Source organism: Bipolaris victoriae, assembly GCF_000527765.1.
Source record: "Bipolaris victoriae FI3 unplaced genomic scaffold scaffold_0, whole genome shotgun sequence".
NCBI classification, from domain to species: domain Eukaryota; kingdom Fungi; phylum Ascomycota; class Dothideomycetes; order Pleosporales; family Pleosporaceae; genus Bipolaris; species Bipolaris victoriae.
Genome location: NW_014575392.1, coordinates 130,267 through 150,111, shown reverse-complemented (window position 1 = coordinate 150,111; position 19,845 = coordinate 130,267). Strand labels below are relative to the sequence as shown.

Genomic DNA, 19,845 nt, shown 5'->3' with positions numbered 1-19,845 from the left:
ACGCTCCTGGCTATGCGCAATGCGCCTTTCAGCTCGCCAAGAGATTAGCCGTGGGCTGGGCAATATACTGGATACTTGTTGCGACGGGTTCCGCGTCTGTTGGATTTCTGTGTTCAACTCTTTGCATTGTTGTTTGTTCCCCACTACTACTTCGTCACAGAGTCACGTCCATGATTAATATCCTCTACTAGTAACTTTCGCAAACCAATGTATCTTTAAAGAGAATTTCCGGAACGAAATGAAAGCAAATGCCACGCCAGCCTCGCCGCGAAGAGTACACTGTAGGATGGGTATGCGCACTGCCCATCGAGTCCGCAGCGGCAAGATCGATGCTAGACGAAAAGTATGATGCCCCCGATCCCGAACCAGGCGAGAAGTGGGATGACATATATTTCACGGGTTCGATCGCCGGCCACAATGTTGTTATCGCTTGCCTACCGGGGCGTACTGGGACGAATTCCGCAGCTACGTTGGCAACACGGATGCAAGCCAAATTCCAAGGAATCAGATTTGGACTCATGGTAGGCATCGGTGGAGGTGTACCAGGCGGGCAAGCAGATATTCGACTTGGAGATGTTGTTGTCAGTGCACCACAAAAGACCTTCGGAGGGGTAGTCCAATACGATATGGGAAAGACGACACCAACAGACATCATAAGAACAGGAAGCTTGGACTCACCACCCCAGATCTTGCTTAGTGCAGCAGGCGCACTAGAATCTGACGCTTTGATCGGCGAGAGCAAGCTGCTCAGCATACTCTCAAAAACCCAGCACATCCCTTCTTTGCGGCGGTGTGAATCCAGTACAGATGTGCTGTACGATGCATCCTACAATCACGGAAACGATCCAACTTGTGAGAATTGTTGTTCCGATAAACAAGTGGTCCGGTCCCAGCGCAGAAGAGGAGAAGAAGTGGTAGTGCATCACGGAACCATCGCATCAGGCAACCAAGTGATGAAGAGCGCTGCTGAAAGGGACAAGATTAGCCAAAAACTCGGTGGTGTTCTATGCTTCGAGATGGAGGCAGCCGGTCTCATGAACAGCTTCCCCTGCCTTGTCATCCGTGGCATCAGCGACTATTCAGATTCGCATAAAAACGACCAATGGCATGGTTACGCCGCCGCAACTGCAGCTGCCTATGCTAAAGAACTTCTTTCAAGGATCCCACCAGCTCATGTGATGAGAACCGCAAGGGTAGAAGATGTGATTAACGACACGAGAAGTTAGTGTCAAAAGCCTTTCTTTTTTCGCATTCACAGCTCGTAATAACGTTGTGACAGAACGCGACTCACGATCTTCAAGCCCCGCTTTTGAGTCTTCGAAACGTAGGAAAATCGAGGGCCTTGGTGCTCAGGTGCCTGAGCTCGAAGAGTGAGTCTGGGACACTTATAGTCAGTTGTGCTTTGTGCACATAGCTAATATTTCCAGGCGGGGACTCGTTGTATGTATGTACACTTACAACCACTGCCATCCGATAGGATTTCAACTGATTGATTCAGTACAGGAACGAACCCGACAGCCACTGAAAGAAGCTCGATTCCATCATCCGCAAAATGAAGACCCAACACGCGGGGCATTGAGCGACGAGCAGAAACAACAGCTTCTAAAGTCTCTGGAATTCGACCAGATTGACGAACGGAAAAACACGATCAAAAGGGCTCATACGAAAACATGCAAATGGCTTTTACAAAGCGCGCCCTATCTAGATTGGCTTGAAGTTGCGAAGAGAAGCGAGCACCACGGATTTCTGTGGATCAAAGGGAAAGCTGGAGCAGGAAAATCCACGCTCATGAAGTTTGCTCTAGAAAGAGCGCCCAAAGAAGTACAAGGCAGCTCGACACTGTCTTTCTTCTTCAATGCACGGGGAAAGGCAATGGAGAAGTCTACAACAGGAACCTATCGGTCATTGTTACTGCAGCTTCTTACGAGATTTCCAAAGTTGCAGAACGTCTTTAGCTTGCTTTATTCATCAACAGTAGACTTCGATGAAAATCGCGAGTGGAGTATGGAATCGCTCAAGATGCTTCTCGAAGAGGCTATCCTGATGCTCGGGAAGGCTCCCGTCATATGTTTCATCGACGCGTTAGACGAATGTGACGAAAGAGAGATTCGAGACATGATCCAGTTTTTCGAGCACATTGGGGACTTGTCAACAGAAAGGGATTTGCCCTTCTTTACCTGCTTTTCTAGCAGGCACTATCCTCATATCACTATTCGCAAAGGACTCGAATTGGTGTTAGAAGGGCAAGAAGGCCACAATCAAGACATTATCAACTACATTGGAACTGAGTTGAAAATTGGAAAGAGCAAAAAAGCACAGAAGATCAGAGACGATGTTCGAGAGAAGGCAGCGGGTATCTTCATGTGGGTCGTTTTGGTTGTTGGCATTTTGAACAAAGAATCAGATCAAGGCCGTGTGGATCGGCTCCAACAAAAATTGCACGAGATTCCCAGCGACTTACACGACCTATTTCGCGATATTCTCACCCGAGACTCAAATAACAAGGAGCAATTAGTCTTGTGTATTCAATGGGTGCTCTTTGCAAAACAGCCACTCAGTCCCGAGCAGTTATACTACGCTATATTTTCTGGAATCGATCCTAGTGCTGTATCCGCATGGGACCCCGACGAAGTTGATCAAGATTCAATCAAGAGGTTCATACTTGATTCTTCAAAAGGCCTTACTGATATTACTGCCTCCAAAAATCAAAAAATTCAATTCATACACGAATCGGTCAGAGATTTCTTGCTCAAAGAGAATGGACTAGCAAAAATCTGGCCCGAATATCAGCACAACTTCTTGGGCCAAAGTCACGACAAGCTTAAACTGTGCTCCTGGGTTTACATCAAAGTTGTCCTAGATAAGTCACCGGACATTCTCCATTTTCTCCACGAACAATCTTCAATGGCATCGAAAGAGCTACGTCTCTCAATGGAAAGGCAGTTTCCACTTCTTGAGTACGCTGTCCACAGCATCTTCTACCATGCAAATTTGGCAGAACATCACCACATTTCCCAGGCGACATTTTTGGACGAGTTCCAGCTTGCAACCTGGGTTCTGCTGGATAATCTGCTGGAGAACTTCAAAATTCGTAAGCATCAGCATACCGTCAGTCTGCCGTATATTTTAGCCGAACTAGACTGCGCCAATCTCATCAAGTCTCACGTTCCGCTCAGTAAAGTTCTAGATATCACAGAAGAGCGCTATGGCTGCCCTTTGTTCGCTGCAATTGCCCTTGGAAACGACGCAGCGATTCGAGTTCTCTTGACGGCAATTGAGTCAGCACCACCCCAAACAGATACAAACCGTGAACAGTCTGATTATCATACGGAATTGATTACTTCCATTCGAGACAGTCATCGGAATTTTGTTTACGTGCGGGGAAAAAGCTTCTTATTCAACGCAACACAGATATGCCCCGAACAGGTCATTACTCGACTGCTTAAATTACCAATATGCAACCTTGAATCATCACGTTCTGATATTCAGCAAATACTACTTAAAGCTTCGAGTCGGGGCTACGAATCTGTTGTTAAGTTATTACTTGACAACCAAAAACTTATCTACGACTTGGTGCCTTCCTCACTAGACATAGCGCTGCATGAGGCAGTGGCGATCGGGAATGAGCCAATCGTCAAAATGCTTGTCCTTAAAGGGGCCAATATTGACGCACGAGATGAGGTCGGTAGAAACAAAATCCACATAGCCTCATCAAAAGGGTTTGAGAGCATTGCGATGTTCCTCTTGGATATTCGCTTAGATCTTGTTAACAGCAAAATCCTGGATAGATATACTCATTTCCAGGGCATAATTGCAGATCAGCGTGGATATACCCCCCTCATGTACGCAATTGAAAATAACCATGGATCACTTGCTCTAAAATTAGTTCAGAGAGGGGCTAACATTCACTTAGCATCTAAGAGCTGTATTCAAGTTCTTAGCTTGGCTTCTGCCACTAACAATAGAGAACTCATAAGGCTTCTTCTGGACCAATGCGCTGAAATGGGACCAATACCGGGACACCAACCTATGACATTGCAGGCAGCTTGTGGGGCGGGTCACAGGCTTATCGTAGAGTTATTGCTAGAAGGAGGCGCTGATGTGAACGGAAAGGGTGGTTATCACGGCACTGCGCTTCAGCTAGCTTGTTTTAGGAACTATGGAGATATCGTAGAGTTATTGTTAGAAAGAGGCGCTGATGTGAACGCAAAGGGTGGTGAATACGGTACTGCACTCTACGCAGCTTGCCGTAGAGGTGTTAAGAATATCGTGGAGTTATTGATAGAGATAGGCGCTGATGTGAACGCAAAGGGTGGTAGATACGGCAGTGCACTTCAAGTAGCCTCGTGGTTTGGCTACACGGAAGTTGTGGAGTTGCTGATAGCAAATGGGGCCAGACAGGACGAAAGAGGGCCTTGAACAGATTCAGCTTCTGGATGCGCTGTCGCTCTCCTTGATTCGCAAACCTTCTCTTCCACTACTTCACCAGAATTCACAGCAATAGCTACTAAAATTCAAATCTTCATTCTCTATTTCACCTGCATGTCCTAGAAAACAATCAACGTCATTCTCTGATCACACCAACCCCATACCATAGAAGAGCAGGAAGTGGAGACCGCATATATCAAAATATCAATCAATGTGTTAAATAACATCGGTAGCAGGTTTTCCCATACGGGCATACACTTACAGCACCATCACCAAAACTCTTCATAATAACTCCACGAACACCACTCACTTGCAAGCCTCACGCATACGCACAGATATATATATATATATATACAGCACATACACTCCATTGCCTATAAAGGTACACAAGAATGCTACATGTACACAACAATCACAACCACAGTTCCTCCCAACTCAGCCTACACAATCTTTGTATAGCAAAGCCAAAAGCCTCCAAAAGAAGAACAAGAAAACGAACCCAAAGGGTACAACATACACATACATGCATACCCTCAATCTTCCCCCTTTCTGACCTTTAAAAAACGGCCGCCTTAAAACCCCCTTAAAGAAGTCTAGCGTATCAAAACAAGAGGGTGATGCATACAAAAGAAGAGACATCTATACGCACGAACATGAAAAAAAGGCGGAGAATAGGAAAACCGAAATGGGGATAGAAGATTGACGGTACACTTGGACAAGAGAAAGAAAATATTGAGGAAGAGAGAGAGAGAGAGAGAGAGATGTAGGAAGAGGAGTACACATTTACCCCACAAAGGAGGTAAAAAGAGAATCAATAGATAACAAGGGGTACTCACCCTATCCACCATGCATTGGTATCAAAAAATGAACCCTACTAAAAAAAAAGACTGTGCGAAACAAATACAAAGAACAGAGGTTTTCAAAACGATAAAACAAGTAAAAGAACGCCTCACCCACATATTCCCCTTCCATATTCCCCAAAGATTGATCCACCCAACCCTACCCCCACAAGTTTCCTCGCAAAACCCCATCCCGAAAAAGGGAACAGAAAAAAAAGATTTCCCTCCAGAGTGATATCATTTAGAGCCCCGCCCCCCTCGCCAAAAAAAACAAGAGAACAAAAAAGATTTCAAAACGGCCGTTGGACTATCTATGGAAAGAAATTTTTTACATCACTGACTAGATGACAGAAAAGAAAAGACGAAGCAGAAGATGAAGACAGAGAATCAAGAGGAACAGAATGGATACGTAAAAGCGAAAAGACAATGCCTTCCCAGAGTTTAATGCGACCCACTCGTCACATTCGGAAAAGCAATCTGCGGCCAGTGGACTGGGGCAGGATGATGCGATTGTGTATGCTGATTATGGGAATGGTGTTGTTGCTGTTGCTGGTGGTGGTGATTATGATGATGGTTCTGAACACCAGATGTTTGGACGAGGCCCTGGCCATCGCTGCTGGTGCCATGGGAGGAAGATGCATCGCGGCCCAGCGTCATGAGTGTGGTTGCAGTGTTGAGGTATTCACCAGGCTGTTGTTGTTGTTGCTGGATTTGGTCGTGGGCATGTTGCATATACGCTCTTGTCCATTGGGTCCACTCCTGGGCGACGTAGCCGTTAGTTGTGTAGGTAGGCTGTTGGTGGGCCGTGTTGGCCATGTGAGCGTGTGAGTAAGCATAAGCGTCTGCAGGCGCTTGCGAGATGGCGCTGTTTGACGATGCGGCTGCAGCGGCAGCGGCAAGTGCCGCAGCGTGATTTGGGTTCATACTCGCTTGGTCCCCACTATTGTAACTTTGCTGGTCGTAACCTCGATTTGTTTGCGAAGGGACGCTGACTTGAGTGTTGAGGTTGTATGAGTGTGCAGTGTTGATGGGCAGAGTCGTGTATGTTGCAGCATGCGACGATAGAATAGGATCGGTAGGCCCGCTAGTTGTTGTGGCGTACTGATCCTGGTATGAGCTTTGGTCGTATACAGAAGAATTAGACTCTGAACGGACGGGAGCCTGCATGGCAACGCGGGCAAGGGACTCGGTTGCCGTTCGCTTGACGATGCTGTCATTGATCTTGCTGAGCGACTGATCCACGATTCTCGAAATGGCTAGCTTCAATCGATTTCCCGAGCCTAGGAACTTGTCACATTCGCCAAGGAGATCCACCCAGGATGCCATGTCGTCTTTGAGCTTGGTCATGTCCGACGGGGTCATTTGATCTTGGCGCGTTGTTGAAATGAAGAGCGTGGTAAATGCAGCAGCAATGTATATGACTGTGTTGACCCAGGGGATATCCAGACTCTTTTTGTTCATCAGTTCGGTGCAGTGGTGCAGTATTTTTTGCGATGCATGTAAACACTGGTCGAGGTTCGAATTGAGAATGGCTGCATCGGTTGATCTGCATACGCCGGGATGATGCAAGAGCAACATGTACGAATGATACCAGTATTGCAAATAGAGCGAGAAGATATAATCATCATCGGCAGCCTGCGACGGATCGCGTAACTCATAAGGCATCTCATCCTTCCACTGCCTGATACCAGCTGCGAGGCGTTTCAAGCTCTCGAGGTATGCCTTTTGCGAATATCGGACAGCATAGATTGTCTTGTACAGCTCGAGATCCCAGACCGTGTACTTTGCAATCTGAATGCCAACCTGAAATGAACACTGGTGGAATGTGTCCAGATTTGCCTCTTCGCCAGGCAGACAGTCGTTCATGGGTTCTGGAAACTCGACATCAATATCTTCGTTGCTAACAGGCATTGGACGTCCTAGTTTTCCATTGAGATTGATCTGTATGGCGTGGAGGGTCCAGAAGACGCGCTTCCTCATTTCAATGTCCAGCTTGGTCAGCTCACCAGTGCCGTCTTCCCAGACCTTGACGGAGCGGTGTAGGCCAAGCTGTACGGCGAACAGATAGACGATCGAGGTCATGATCCATGCAGCGCCGGGCTTGGGAAAGGTGCGTAAATGATGACATATCATTGCCAATGCTTGGACGTCTTGCCAACCATGTTCGCCGAGGACGAGTTGCTTGAAGAAGGTCAGGGCATACTTGTAGTGAGCATGGGCACTGTCGAGCAAGGTACTGCCACCCTGGTCGCTGTTGCGAACGGCTATTTGGTACATGATGGTGGCGAGCATCATATGGACTGTTACTGTCTCGGGTCCTGTTGGGGTAAAGCTGGGGTCGTTTCCTATCCTCCAAATCTACGTTTGTCAGTAGGCGTCCAGGAGCAAGGTGGAGACGGGGTGCGGAGGTACCAATTGCATAAAGGCGGGCTTGTGAACCAGCATGGTGTATGGGTTGATGGAGCGCATGTACCAGATGGCGTACTCGTTGAGCTCGTTGTAGGGCGGCAGCTGGGGTGTTTCGACAGGGTGGTTGCCCATGGCGATCTTGACGAGGGTCGAGTAGGACGTGGCTTCCTTCTCGTATTCGGTCTCGGCGGCGGTAAAGTCAGTAATGTCGATGTCGGTGCCAAAGATGGAGAGCGAGGTGCCCTTGATGTGGCTCAGCGGGGATTGTACAGAGGCGACGCCGAGGTAGTTGTCGCCAATGGAGCCATGCTTGAACTGGGGGAGCAGTTCAAGTTTGGAAGAGGCGGTGGTGGCAGGCGCATAGCCAGGCAGTGGGGAGGAGCTTGTTCGGCGGGGGCGGCCATCGGACCAGGGCGATGCGTCGCTGGCAGCAGAGGGCCATGGGTTTGAGGGCTGTTGCAATGCAGCGCCGTAGGCAGGAGGTAGGCGGGGCTCGACACCGTTCTCTTTTAGCTGGGCCTGCAGGTCTGCAATTTGGGCGCGCAGGTACGAGTTCTCCGACTCCATGGCCTCTGCATGGCCGCGGACAGTGGCGCGTCCAGTGATGCGGTCGGTGGTGCGGCAGGGCGTCCTGTTCTGCTCGCAGGGCGTGCAGCCCTCGGGGCGGCCATCGCAGCGAATCTTGCGGACCTTGCAGCGGTCGCAGGCCTGGCCGGTCCGCTTGGAGTCGGCCAGCTTCTTCTTGACGGAGCCGGAGAAGTCATTTGCGACATTGCTGTGGGCCGGGGCGGACGAGGGAGGGGCATTGGCGGTTGCGGAGGCAGCAGTGGCAGCGGCAGTGGTGGTGATGATGGTGTTGTTTGTCGTGGCCGTGGCGGGGGCGCGGTGCTGGGGACTCAGCGGGGCGTGGAGGTGGACGCGCTGGATCTTGCTGACGAGATTGGGGTCGTCGTCGGCAGGTCGCTTGCTCGCCATGGTTGGACGTGAACTCGGCGGAGAAAGCCGGTGGGAACGACCGATGGGCAGTCCCCAGAACGAGCCTTGTGTGGCTTGGGGCGATCACCTGTCAGACAGGCAGGCTGCACGCTCGCATAGCCGCGCGCCCACAGTCAGTTTGGCAGCACCAGAGGGCGATGTTGCTGGGGCGTCTGAGGAGAGGGGTGAGGGGCTTGGGAGGGCGCGTGTGTGCAATGCTTTAAGCGGGCAGCGCAGAGGGCGAGGTGAGGGTGCACTGCGGTGGGAAAGTGAATGGCCGCCGCGATGCCCTTGGTACAGTAGCCTCGGCGCCTCTTTGGTGCACACGGGCGGGCGTGTGCACAGCAACCGCCCTCGACCACGCACCGCGCCCCTACCATTGGCCGCCATCACCAGCGAACATACACGGCTCGGTCGCCGTGCCCTGATGCCCTGACAGCTTCGGCCCATTTGGCTGTGCTGCTGTGCCCTCGCCACTGCGCTGGTGATTTGCTGCCGCTAGTATGCAGCGCCCCAAGTATAGCCTTCCCAAACTGGCCAGCCGTCCTACTACTGTCGACTACCGCCCAACCCACCTTAGCACTGCTAACCACCATGGGCCTTGAGCCGCGAGATTACCACACACTACATACTTACTAGCCATGCCCATTAGCTACTTACTTACTCACTCTGCCGACAGCCTTATTCACCGCGCCCTGATACCCAACCCTGCACTGTCCCTCGCCGCCCTTCCACTCCCACTCCCACTCCCCCTTCCCGCCCGCTCGCCTGTCGTCGGTGGGGGTGCACACACACACACATATACTGCCCCGCTACCATATGTACGAAACAGCCTGCGCTCTGTTCCTTTTTGAAACTTTCAGCCACCGTCATCCACCCACTCACTCGTCTCCCCACCTCATAGTCCAACCTCCCCACCGCTCCAGTGCCCTGCTGCACATCAACTACCGTCCATCCCCCCAAGCTCTCCTACGACCATGGCGTCGGTGCGCACATTTCAGCTGCCACACTATCATGCCTACCCTGTCCACGTGGCCCTGTTCAAGGATGTCGCAAACGCCTCACATCTCAGGCGTCAGCTACTAGATGCCAATCCGCATTTCGACTATGCCTTTTTGGACGCGTCAATGGTACGGCCCTGTCTCCTTGCCCCGGACTTACCTTTTCCATCCTCTCTCTCTGCACCAGAACTACACGCACCCATCTTAGTGCTAGAAAAAGGGAAAAAAAAGGGGGGGAACAAAATGAGCGCCCAGACAAGACGAAAAAAAAGAAAGAAAAAGACTCACACGCAGACACACAAAAACACTGCACTGGCTCAGGCCACTTGTCGCGTGCGCCTGCCATTTGCACCTTGTCTCCGCGGATGCTCTTGCCTCGTCCATTCCCCTTTCTCCCCCTCACGTGGGTTGGTGACATTCCAGCCTGCACTAATCTGGACGGCCGGTAATGGTTCGGGCTTCGACACCCCTGCCGCACAACCACAACCAGCGCCTGGATCACCAAACGGTGTCGATGACCAGCATCCTCCTGGTGCTGCTTCAACGTCACTCCACCCACTGCCTGCTGGAGAACGGGCAACACCGCTCCGCGCCTATCACAACCCTCCCATCGTGTCCCAATGTCAACATAATCTTGCTTCCATTGAGTCTAATCGTCTTTTGCTGCCTACCTGCTACCTGCGCCGTTTACACCACTGACTCTTGACTAAAATAGATCATCTCACCCCAGCACCTCCTCTCCGCCACCTTTATTGCTCTCCACAACTTCTTGACTGAGCGAGCAAAGACGCGCACTCCACACTCGGAGCTCGTCTTTCGCCTCTCCCCCAACAACAACATTGGTGAATCCTACAAGAAGTTTGGCATCTCAGACTCGTCGACTGCAATCATTGCCGTCAAGTTACCCCTCTCTGCATCCGCTCCCCATGGTACCTACGTCAAGGATGAGTCCATCACAAATCAAACCGTGAGCGCCCATCTCGGCAGCGTTGTGCACGGGTCCAGCATCGAGATTGCCGACAACGGTCAAGAACTGGGCTCCTTCTGTCAACTAGACAAGGTCCGCAAGGTCTACAAGCTGGCCAGTGCTGACCGTGCTTCTCGAAGCAACACCACCACCAAACAAGCCAACGGGGACAATCACGGAAATGACTCTCAAGACGAAAAGGCCTACATCGAGAGTCTAGTCCTAGGAACCATGGCTCTCAAAGGATCCTGAACCGCTCATCAACCACTCACTCCCTGGTCTCAGGCCGGGCATATCACGGCTTACAGTCCGTGACTTGCTGACTGGCCCGCTGATCGTTGTTGCAACGCACAACTATACAATTATAGAAACACGCAACAACACATCACTTCACACTAGTGCATACGTTGAAACTTTAATAGTACTTCTCTCTCTCTGTCTCTGCGTGGCTCCCTCTAAAACCCCTCCCTTCCTATGCTACAGATTTCTCTCAGTCCTATAGATACACCCTGCACATGGGGAGAAAAAAATACGTCAGCTACATTTATAGCTCACGGTACTCGGGCTTGAGGAAGTCGGCCATGGTCTTGGGCCTTGGGTATGGGTTCTCATGGTGGTCGTGGTGGTCGTGGTGACCGTGAGCATCCTCTGCCGGGCCCACATAATGCATCTCGTACACGGAGCCGCACTCCATGCAACGTGACTTGGGCTCCTCGCGGGTGAGGGTGATCCACAGAACGTTGTGCGAGTCGGCGGGGCATCCGGTGCAACCAACATATTGCTCATCACCTGCAGAGTTGACAGTGATTGGGTTCTCCATGGTGCCTATAACTCAGTCAGCATCAATGCCACTCTCATCTAGGTACTTGTGTCTGCCTGCTGCTGCTCCACATTTGACCTTGCTTTGTTTCATCACGTACCGACACGGCTGGCATCCAATGGCCTCATGTCGAAGATGTCGATACCCTGCATCTTTCCGAGAATCTCGAGACGCTCCAGACCGGTAGATTGTTCCGCGTCCGTAGGCACAGTACCAGGCTTAGCACCCGGAGGGAGGAGATCCGCTTCTGACTTGATTTCTAAACGCCCAGTGCTCTCGTCAGCTATCGACACTTTTCCCACGCGGCATCCGCAACACTGCGGCTACCCAAGTGCGGGCGCGACATACCGTCGAGCTTCTTGAAGCCCTCGAGAACGCTGGGCGAATTGGCCGAGTGGCCAGTCTCCTTTTGCGCAATCTTGCTGTCGTCGCCTGCAATGGTGTCAATGCTACATCGTACGATAGCTGGTAGTCCCAAAACCTACGGCGGACAAAGGATGTCGTGAAAGTGCGCTGGGCGAGCGCGCGGGGGGCCGCCCGCCTTGCCGCGGCCATGGCAGAGCGTTGGAGAAACATGGCGAGAGCGATTGGGGTTGAGTGGAGAGGGTAGGCGTGGCTATCGAGCTTGCGAGTTCGTGATCGTGGGATTGCGTTCCGTCACGAGAGAAGCTTGGCTTTGCGCACTGCTTAGGTAAGGCCCAATCCGTCAAGCCACAGCAACTGAGCAGAGCCACCGACCCCATTGCAATTCCTTCTTTTGCAAATCATTCCATTGTCAACGGCGCGTTTTCTAGCCGCACATGCTAATAATCGTCTGCAGCACCATGCGCTATGCTGATTTGATCTTGTACACTAAAAAAACATCTTTTGACAAAGCCTTTTGCCGTGCTGTCCTCCGCCTACGCTTTGCATCATCGCAACGAACCATTGTGATCTCACCCCACCACTAGATTCTATCCCAATACTAACAATGTCGTTCAAACCCGCGCTAATCATCGTCGACGTACAGGAAGACTTTTGCCCGCCAGTAAGTCGCCCAACTCGCTTGTTGACCGTCGCTCACAGGCTAGAATGGAGCGCTGGCAGTGGCAGGAGGCCGCGACATAGTACCAGTAATCAACGAATGCCTCGACTATCCCTTCGCCTTGAAAGTAGCAACCAAAGACTTCCATCCGCAAGACCACATTTCCTTCGCCTCAAATCACCCACCGCCGAAGAACAAGCCGTTTGAATCTACAGTTACAATCGTAAACCCGCACAACCCGGAAGAAAAGCAGGAGACGCGATTATGGCCAGACCATTGTGTCCAGGGAACAAAGGGCTTGGAACTGCTGTCAGAGCTACACGTCAGCAAATTAGATCAGATTGTGGAAAAAGGCCAGGACAAGCGCGTCGAGATGTATTCGGCATTTGCGGATCCCTTCAAGAGTCCGTGTGTCGCCAGGAGCAGCCTGGCAGATACATTGCACAAGGCCAGCATCACAGACGTCTACGTCGTTGGCTTGGCAGCCGACTACTGTGTAAAACACACGGCCATTGATGCACAGAGCGAAGGCTTCAAGACATGGGTGATTGGTGAGGCGACAAGAGCGGTGGACCCCTCAGCCATGGAACAAGTGCACAAGGAGTATGAGGAGCACGGTGTCAAAGTGATAAGCACGAGCGATGCGCAAACGCTCAAGGTCAAGAACCTGCCCAGGAAAACTCAGGAACAAAGTGCGAAGAACGCAGACCAGGCTGGCGAGAGTGTGTTGGACTAAGATAGCCTCATCGCACTCTCCACTAATATACCCAGGCATACTTACACTTGTTAATTTCTCTTTCCTTTATAGGAAAATATAAGCAGCCGTGCGCCAATTTTGGATACGACCTGCGTCAGCAAAATAATGCAAAGACAACCATGGTTGGGAACCAGTGGCAGAGGGTGCAACTGCCGCATCGTTTTGTCCATATTCCCTTCTGTCGGTTCCGCCGGAAGCACACAGGGGTGGACATCCATGAAGCATCCACAAAATCTCCACCGTTTCGCACCCGAGCGTTCCATGGAACCGCTAGAACACGCATGTGATGTATACACATCCACTGGATACGTATCAGGGCTCACTTGCACCCAAGATATGCCTCTGTATCTAGCGATGCTGCCTGCGACCTTGGAACACGGCGGACGAGACAACTGCCCCGCTGTCGGCTCAAAGAAGCCAGCTTGGCTGTCGCTACGGTGCAAGTCAGCTGAGTGTCCAGATATTGTTCATGCAGTGTCACGCACATCTTTTGAGCCCCCTCATTGCTTGCACATTGGCTCTTGATTGCTCGTTGTTGATGTTTGCCCTTTGTTGTCAAACCTGTGTCGTAGCGCGGGGTCGCTAGTTTTTGTGAAGCCGCCCCTCTCGTCATTGCTGTGAGCCCTGGACTAGTAGAGCTCCCCCACGCCCGCACGCGCCCTAAGCACCAAGACAAGTTCGATCGGGGCGTTGCCAGGCTGCCCAAAGCCTACATTTCCTTTTACCCTGTTGGCCTATTCCCTCACACCTACTCCCACTCTCAACAACCAGTAGCCAACATGCCACATCTACCTGGCGTTTCCAAACATCGGCGGACGTCCCTTACAAGTGCGTCATACCCCGGCCACCGCTTGTACCGAGTCTTCCGAACAAATTTCTGCCAACGACCTGACGCTGACGATCGAGTGAACATCTAGGCAGTCGCGGCTCCTCTATAGACGAGACACGGCGACATGATGGCGGCGAAGATGTCACCAAAGAAGATGAGACCATCATAGACCCGGAGCAGGGCAATAGTGCGTCTTCCGAAAACGCTGCGAGGCTGGTTGTTACACTGGACACTGGCTAACACGACAACACCCAGTGCTCACCCATATTATATCACAACTGCGGCCCGGTGCCGATCTGAGCAGAGTCACACTGCCTACTTTTATCCTCGAACCGCGGTCGATGCTGGAGCGCATAACAAAGTGTGTACTAGGCTAAATCTCCAAAGTCGGCAACGCATGCTGACTGACAGGATAGTTTCATGGCACATCCGGAAACGCTGCTTCCCATTACCAAGATCGAGGACCCTGTGCAAAGATTTGTAGCTGTGACAAAGTTCTATCTCAGTGGATGGCACATCAAACCCCCGTATGCATACCCGCAATCATGACCCGCCCGTACGCAACAACTGATGTGAGTGTAGTGGAGTCAAGAAGCCGCTCAACCCCATACTCGGCGAGATATTCACCGGCTATTGGGACTACTCAGACGGTACCAAGGGATACTACATTGCCGAGCAAACGTCACACCATCCACCAAAGTCGAGCTATTTCTTCATGGCGCCTGAACACCACATACGCATTGACGGAACTCTCAAGCCCAGGAGCAAGTTTTTGGGAAACTCTGCTGCGAGTATGATGGAGGGCATTGCGATACTGCGGCTCTTGAACACTGGTGAACGATTGTGAGTCGCCGTAACAGCCTTTGCATCTGGGAGGCTCATGAGATTATAGCTTTGTCACACAACCTAACATGTATGCGCGGGGCATTCTTTTTGGAACCATGAAATACGAGCTTGGCGACCACGCTTATATTCGCTGTCCCGAGACTGGACTAAGTGCCGACCTTGAATTCAAGACCAAGGGCTATTTTAGCGGAACATACAACGCCATTGGTGGCTTCATCAAGGATGCGAACGGCAAAAACTTGTTCGAACTTTCCGGCCAATGGAACGAGGAAATGTACATTAAGGATCTGACTGTAAGGATTTGTTGTCTTGGATTACAAGAACTGGCTAACTTTTGCAGACTGGCAAGAAAGAGCTATTGTTTGACGCCGCACATACTAAGCATACGCCACCCAGCGCCCGCCCTCTGGAGGAACAAGACGAGCGAGAGTCACAGAGGCTGTGGCATGAAGTGACAGAAGCCGTGAAGCGGAGGGATCAGGATGTTGCGACGGATGCAAAGGCCAGGATCGAAGACAGGCAACGTCAAGAAGCCGCAAAACGAAACAGTGAGGGTGTCGACTGGCACCCGCAACTCTTTAGACGCGTAAGGGGCGGTCACGGCGGGAGCGAAGAAGGCGAGGAAGACTTGGATTGGATTATCAACGCCAAGATGTTCGTATTCAATCTTTTTGTGCTCGATTTAATCTGACAAGACACAGTGATGGAAAGACCCCGGAAGAGGTGGTCAAACAGATCTTGCAAATCCATGCCATACTCCCCGGTCAGAAGCCCGACAAACAATTCAACATCCCTTCACGGACATCGAGTATCCATCGAACTCAAACAAACGAGTCTACTCAGCACGTTCAACAGGTGCCTACTGAGCAGGTGCAACCCGCACAACCCGCAGAAATAGCACAGCATCAGCAACAGAGCGTAGGTTCTCCCAGCAACTTCGACGGAACAACGGCTCATGCCACGCCCCCAATTCACAGTAGTAACTCCACCGATCCAAGTAATCCACAACCGCCACCTCCCGAAAAGCCAGCATCTCAACCAGACCCAGTCTCGTCAGAGAACCCGCCAAAGTTTGCCGATGAACTCCCGCCAAGCAAGCTGCTTCACTCCAACCCTGCCAAAGAAGCACACAAGGATGATCTTTTACGGAGAACCGACAGCCAGACATTGGAGGAAGAAGAGTTTCATGACGCGCAATCGTGAGTGGTTCCTCCTCCCTCCTCAACGAGAGGTGTGCGGAAAATTACAAAAATATCATCATGTGTGTCAGCGCTGCTACTGTTCATATTTTTCGGGGTCTCTAATGTCCTTGTCTCTCTCTCTCTCTTTTTTTTTTCTCTCTCTAATGATTCCAATTTATCAACAAAGGCTTATCATTTTCGTGCTTTAGTTATAGAGATGTTCAAGATACGTCGTCTGAATCTAAGATGCGCAGCGGTAGAGGGTACTGTTGCGCTTGTGTCACGTCGTAGTAGTAGGCTGTGCGTTTGAGGATGCCTTGGGGACAATTATGGTGCTTTGATGTGATTATGTGACATTGTTCTGGGACTGACTGGGGTTAATGAGACGTCAAGTATGAGGTATTTGGTATGAGTTGTGTGGCTGTGTGGTGTTGGTGATGTGATTTTGAGAGAGAGAGAGAGGCAAGGGGGTTAGCGTGTTATTGTTTTCTTCTCGGTCTTGAAAGCTTTTTCCTTGTGGTGATGTGTATGTGTGTGAAACTTTGCGCTGTCAGCTGTGTAGTACTACGTTTACTCCGTGCGTTACGGCATGATGTTCTCGTAATGAGTCAATCAGTAGATATGTCCATTGCTCGCGTAGCCATCCATCATTCCCTTGCGTACATGTTTATCTGCGGTAACCCAGTAGTGAAGTAGTGAAGTCGTAATATCTCTTCCTTCTTTGTACGTACGGTTAGTCTCGAGGAAAAAGCTGGACATGGCCTTGGTACCTCGTCAATGCGACGCATCTAGCTCACCGTCTGAGAATGCTCAAAAGACGTAATATTTTTTTATATGTACTCGTCTGGTTTCTTGCAGGATATTGTATATTGGAGTTTTTGGGGGTTATGGGGGGGTAAGGTTGTTAAATTGAGTGGCGAGATTTATCATCATTGATGTGGTGGACGGTGAGTTGCTCTCGGAGGGGTTCAGTTGTAGCTGGGGTGATATAAGGTTGGGCTTGCTGGGATGAGTGTGTTGAGACTGGCTTGATGGTGGAGCTGGGTGGTTCGGAGGTCGTAAATTACAGTGTTGCAGCTACGATGAGGGAAAGGCCACTTTGTGTGTAGGTATATTTGGGTTTTTATTGAAGTGTTTTTGGCAGAAGATGTGGTTGGGGTATGAATGCATATGGGTGCGGTCGAAGGCGGATGTGCCTTTTTTGATCCTCAGGGCTGTTTTTGCAACTGTTGCCAGAGAGTTTCGTTCACGGCGGTCGAAGTGGAGGTGAGGTATGATGGGTTTAGCGTACAAAGTCCTTTGCACGACGCCTCGAAGTTACTATCCTGAACATTGTGAAGTCGAAGGAGGGGAGTCTAGTTGTTTCTCACAACACTTTTTCGTGTATTGCTGGCAGTGGTTCGCAGGTGGGTGCACAGAGTCGCTCAGTGGGTCTGGTGGATGAGAGTCACTTTGCTCGTAATATGGCCGCACTGTCTTGCCATGAGCCAAAGTCTTTAGCAACTTACGGTATATCGTGTACACGTCGAGGACTGTTTCGTTTGGAGCTGCGTCTAGAAACTCGGTACAACCACATGGCTGCCATGTTTCCATTCATGACATATAGAGAGGTTGTCTATGATATTCAACTATGCTCCGTATTCATAGGCGGTTTGGTTCAATAGTTCTTTATCGGTTCATGATCGTCAAGGAAAGAGAAAATGCAAATAGTTCAAGGATACTAGGGGCCGTCATCGACTAAATATTGAAATGATGATTTCTTCTATTGAGGAAGCATATCCATATAATATGTTCACACTCCCAGATTACCATGGGCTTATAACTACAAATTCATATAGCTAGCGACTGTTTCGTAGATCCATACAGATACTTTTTATAACCTTACTGGCCTCTCAGTAAGTTTCGGGTAGATCGATATCGGTGCTAATGGATGGAAGATGCAATGTAGTTTTCCTTGGCTGCTCTGCTCGCGCTTGTTGACTTTATTGAGTGGTTCCTAAGGTTCTCCAGGTTTATGGGCAGCTCCAAGCCGGTTAAACATTCTGAGTTAATAACGGAGCCTGCAGCTTCTGCACACTATATGTGGTAGAACTATCAGATTCGTTCATAGTGGTTGGCATTGCTCAGTGTTAATATAACATAATTGTCGGGGGGGGGGGGGACTATAATTGGGAGAGCGGCAGATCCAGGATACAATTTTCATTGCAGGTGTCCTCTGAAGGTATACGTTTGTTTCAAACGACATGGTATGTATTCTGAAATTTCTACATGAAATTCAAGAGAAATTGTGACAAATGCATGTGTGGCTATGACAGTCGATGTCTATTCTGGTGATCGTCGCCATCCGGGCCTGACTGGTCATCATCCCAACATGCATAGACTTGATTTGACCATAATAGAGTCTCATTTGAGAATCTTTCCCCTGAAAGTTAGCGCCCTGGTGCCACGGATGTTTCTGATGTCTTCAAACTCGTCATCTATCATGAGGTACTTGTGATCAGACATGCAAATCAAATTTGTTAGCTACACAATTCATGGCATAAAGCGACTGCAAAGCATGACGGAAAATTACACATCATGTCAACCTACATTTTATTATTTGTCTTTTGAAGTTGTAGCCGACATTCTTGAATTTGATATGTGAAAACAGAGATGCTACGGCTGCGTCATGCAAATCACGGAGTTCGCTTGAACATGATTCGGGACAGTCAGCCTTGGCGCCACATCCGTCCTGCAACGTACCTACCTTCATTCTTCCAAATCCTCACGTCATCAAACAAATGCAACCACAGCCGGTCGGCAGCGCATTAAGCATCCAAGATACATGCAGCTGTCCCGGAGAGACTCAGGCAAACCTGCAGGATTCACGTCAGCCAGCAGCTCCACTTCTGAAACATGCCCCTTGTTTTGCCGGTCTCAGACTTCATGATGACTTAAAGCGAGAGTTGAGCGTTGGGCGACAATTTTTTGCCATCATTCTCTCGTATCACTTGTACCCGTAGTGATACTCTCTGCTTATTGCTTACCTTGTTCTATTTGCGACAATGCTCACATGATAAGAGAAGGGATTATAGGTTTCCGAAGAACTCACGACCAACCAGCTGTCACTGCATCAAATCAGGCGCAGGAGGATCGAAAAGGGCGTCGCCGTGTTGACATGCGTCAAAGTGAAAGCATCAAATCGTCTTCCTGTGTGCATTACAGATCGGTCTTTGTCGGACAACTAACCTTCCCCTGAAGAGGGATGGACTATACTGCAATCCTTCGGAGTGATGCTGGATGCCCACATACTGGATACGCAAATCTAGGCTACAACCACGCGTCAGTAGATTGAGTAAAGGGATAGAGAGATCAAAGGAGCTGGCATGCACTGAGAGGCAAAGGGGTATGCAGCAGTCAGGTGGCGCCCTAACGGCAGACACACCAACAGCGCAAGAGCAAGTCCCCAGCGTCTAGGCTCGCCACCGCCAGACCTTTGGCAGAAAATTTTAGCTCACTAACAGTTCACCCGCGGAAGCGAGCGTTGAGCGTGCAATAACCAAGTCCAGTGGCCAACACCTTGCGCACGGCCAGGTCCACTCAGCCATATCTGCTGTCTTACTTGGCCACGATTAATATCCAACTATATCAGGCGTCTGATATCGCCAGCATGAAGGCATCATTGGCTAGGCTTGGTCACAAGGCGGACGAAATGGATCATTCGCTACTGGATGGGGACTGCAGCATACATACTTCCGGTTTGCGGTAATGCTTCGGTCATCCACATCAC

At 50.3% G+C, this 19,845-nt stretch overlaps 6 protein-coding genes across 6 annotated transcripts; 4 read left to right on the top strand and 2 right to left on the bottom strand.

Annotated features, from left to right (window-relative positions):
- Positions 1-248: 248 nt before the first annotated feature.
- COCVIDRAFT_10909 (hypothetical protein) lies at positions 249-4,419 on the top strand (the record flags this gene model as incomplete). The annotated part of the gene is made up of 5 exons (XM_014706978.1): positions 249-881; positions 1,280-1,370; positions 1,428-1,444; positions 1,504-3,842; positions 3,942-4,419. 5 exons carry the CDS (start codon positions 249-251, stop codon positions 4,417-4,419), a joined length of 3,558 nt encoding a protein of 1,185 aa, XP_014562464.1.
- A 1,289-nt stretch (positions 4,420-5,708) lies between these two features.
- Positions 5,709-8,651, bottom strand: COCVIDRAFT_83730 (hypothetical protein; the record flags this gene model as incomplete). Its single annotated transcript, XM_014707190.1, has 2 exons — positions 5,709-7,625; positions 7,680-8,651. The coding sequence occupies 2 exons, from the start codon at positions 8,649-8,651 to the stop codon at positions 5,709-5,711; spliced, it is 2,889 nt and encodes a 962-aa protein (XP_014562676.1).
- Positions 8,652-9,628: 977 nt separating this feature from the next.
- COCVIDRAFT_21440 (hypothetical protein) lies at positions 9,629-10,871 on the top strand (the record flags this gene model as incomplete). Its single annotated transcript, XM_014707035.1, has 2 exons — positions 9,629-9,781; positions 10,368-10,871. The coding sequence occupies 2 exons, from the start codon at positions 9,629-9,631 to the stop codon at positions 10,869-10,871; spliced, it is 657 nt and encodes a 218-aa protein (XP_014562521.1).
- A 292-nt stretch (positions 10,872-11,163) lies between these two features.
- COCVIDRAFT_83592 (hypothetical protein) lies at positions 11,164-12,081 on the bottom strand (the record flags this gene model as incomplete). The annotated part of the gene is made up of 4 exons (XM_014707189.1): positions 11,164-11,444; positions 11,540-11,698; positions 11,788-11,871; positions 11,925-12,081. Coding segments are annotated over 4 exons (681 nt in total), but the record flags the coding sequence as incomplete, so codon positions are not given.
- A 328-nt stretch (positions 12,082-12,409) lies between these two features.
- COCVIDRAFT_10905 (hypothetical protein) lies at positions 12,410-13,199 on the top strand (the record flags this gene model as incomplete). Its single annotated transcript, XM_014706977.1, has 2 exons — positions 12,410-12,466; positions 12,510-13,199. 2 exons carry the CDS (start codon positions 12,410-12,412, stop codon positions 13,197-13,199), a joined length of 747 nt encoding a protein of 248 aa, XP_014562463.1.
- An 800-nt stretch (positions 13,200-13,999) lies between these two features.
- COCVIDRAFT_83416 (hypothetical protein) lies at positions 14,000-16,098 on the top strand (the record flags this gene model as incomplete). Its single annotated transcript, XM_014707188.1, has 8 exons — positions 14,000-14,048; positions 14,138-14,236; positions 14,305-14,410; positions 14,466-14,576; positions 14,632-14,892; positions 14,942-15,188; positions 15,236-15,549; positions 15,597-16,098. 8 exons carry the CDS (start codon positions 14,000-14,002, stop codon positions 16,096-16,098), a joined length of 1,689 nt encoding a protein of 562 aa, XP_014562674.1.
- Positions 16,099-19,845: the final 3,747 nt, after the last annotated feature.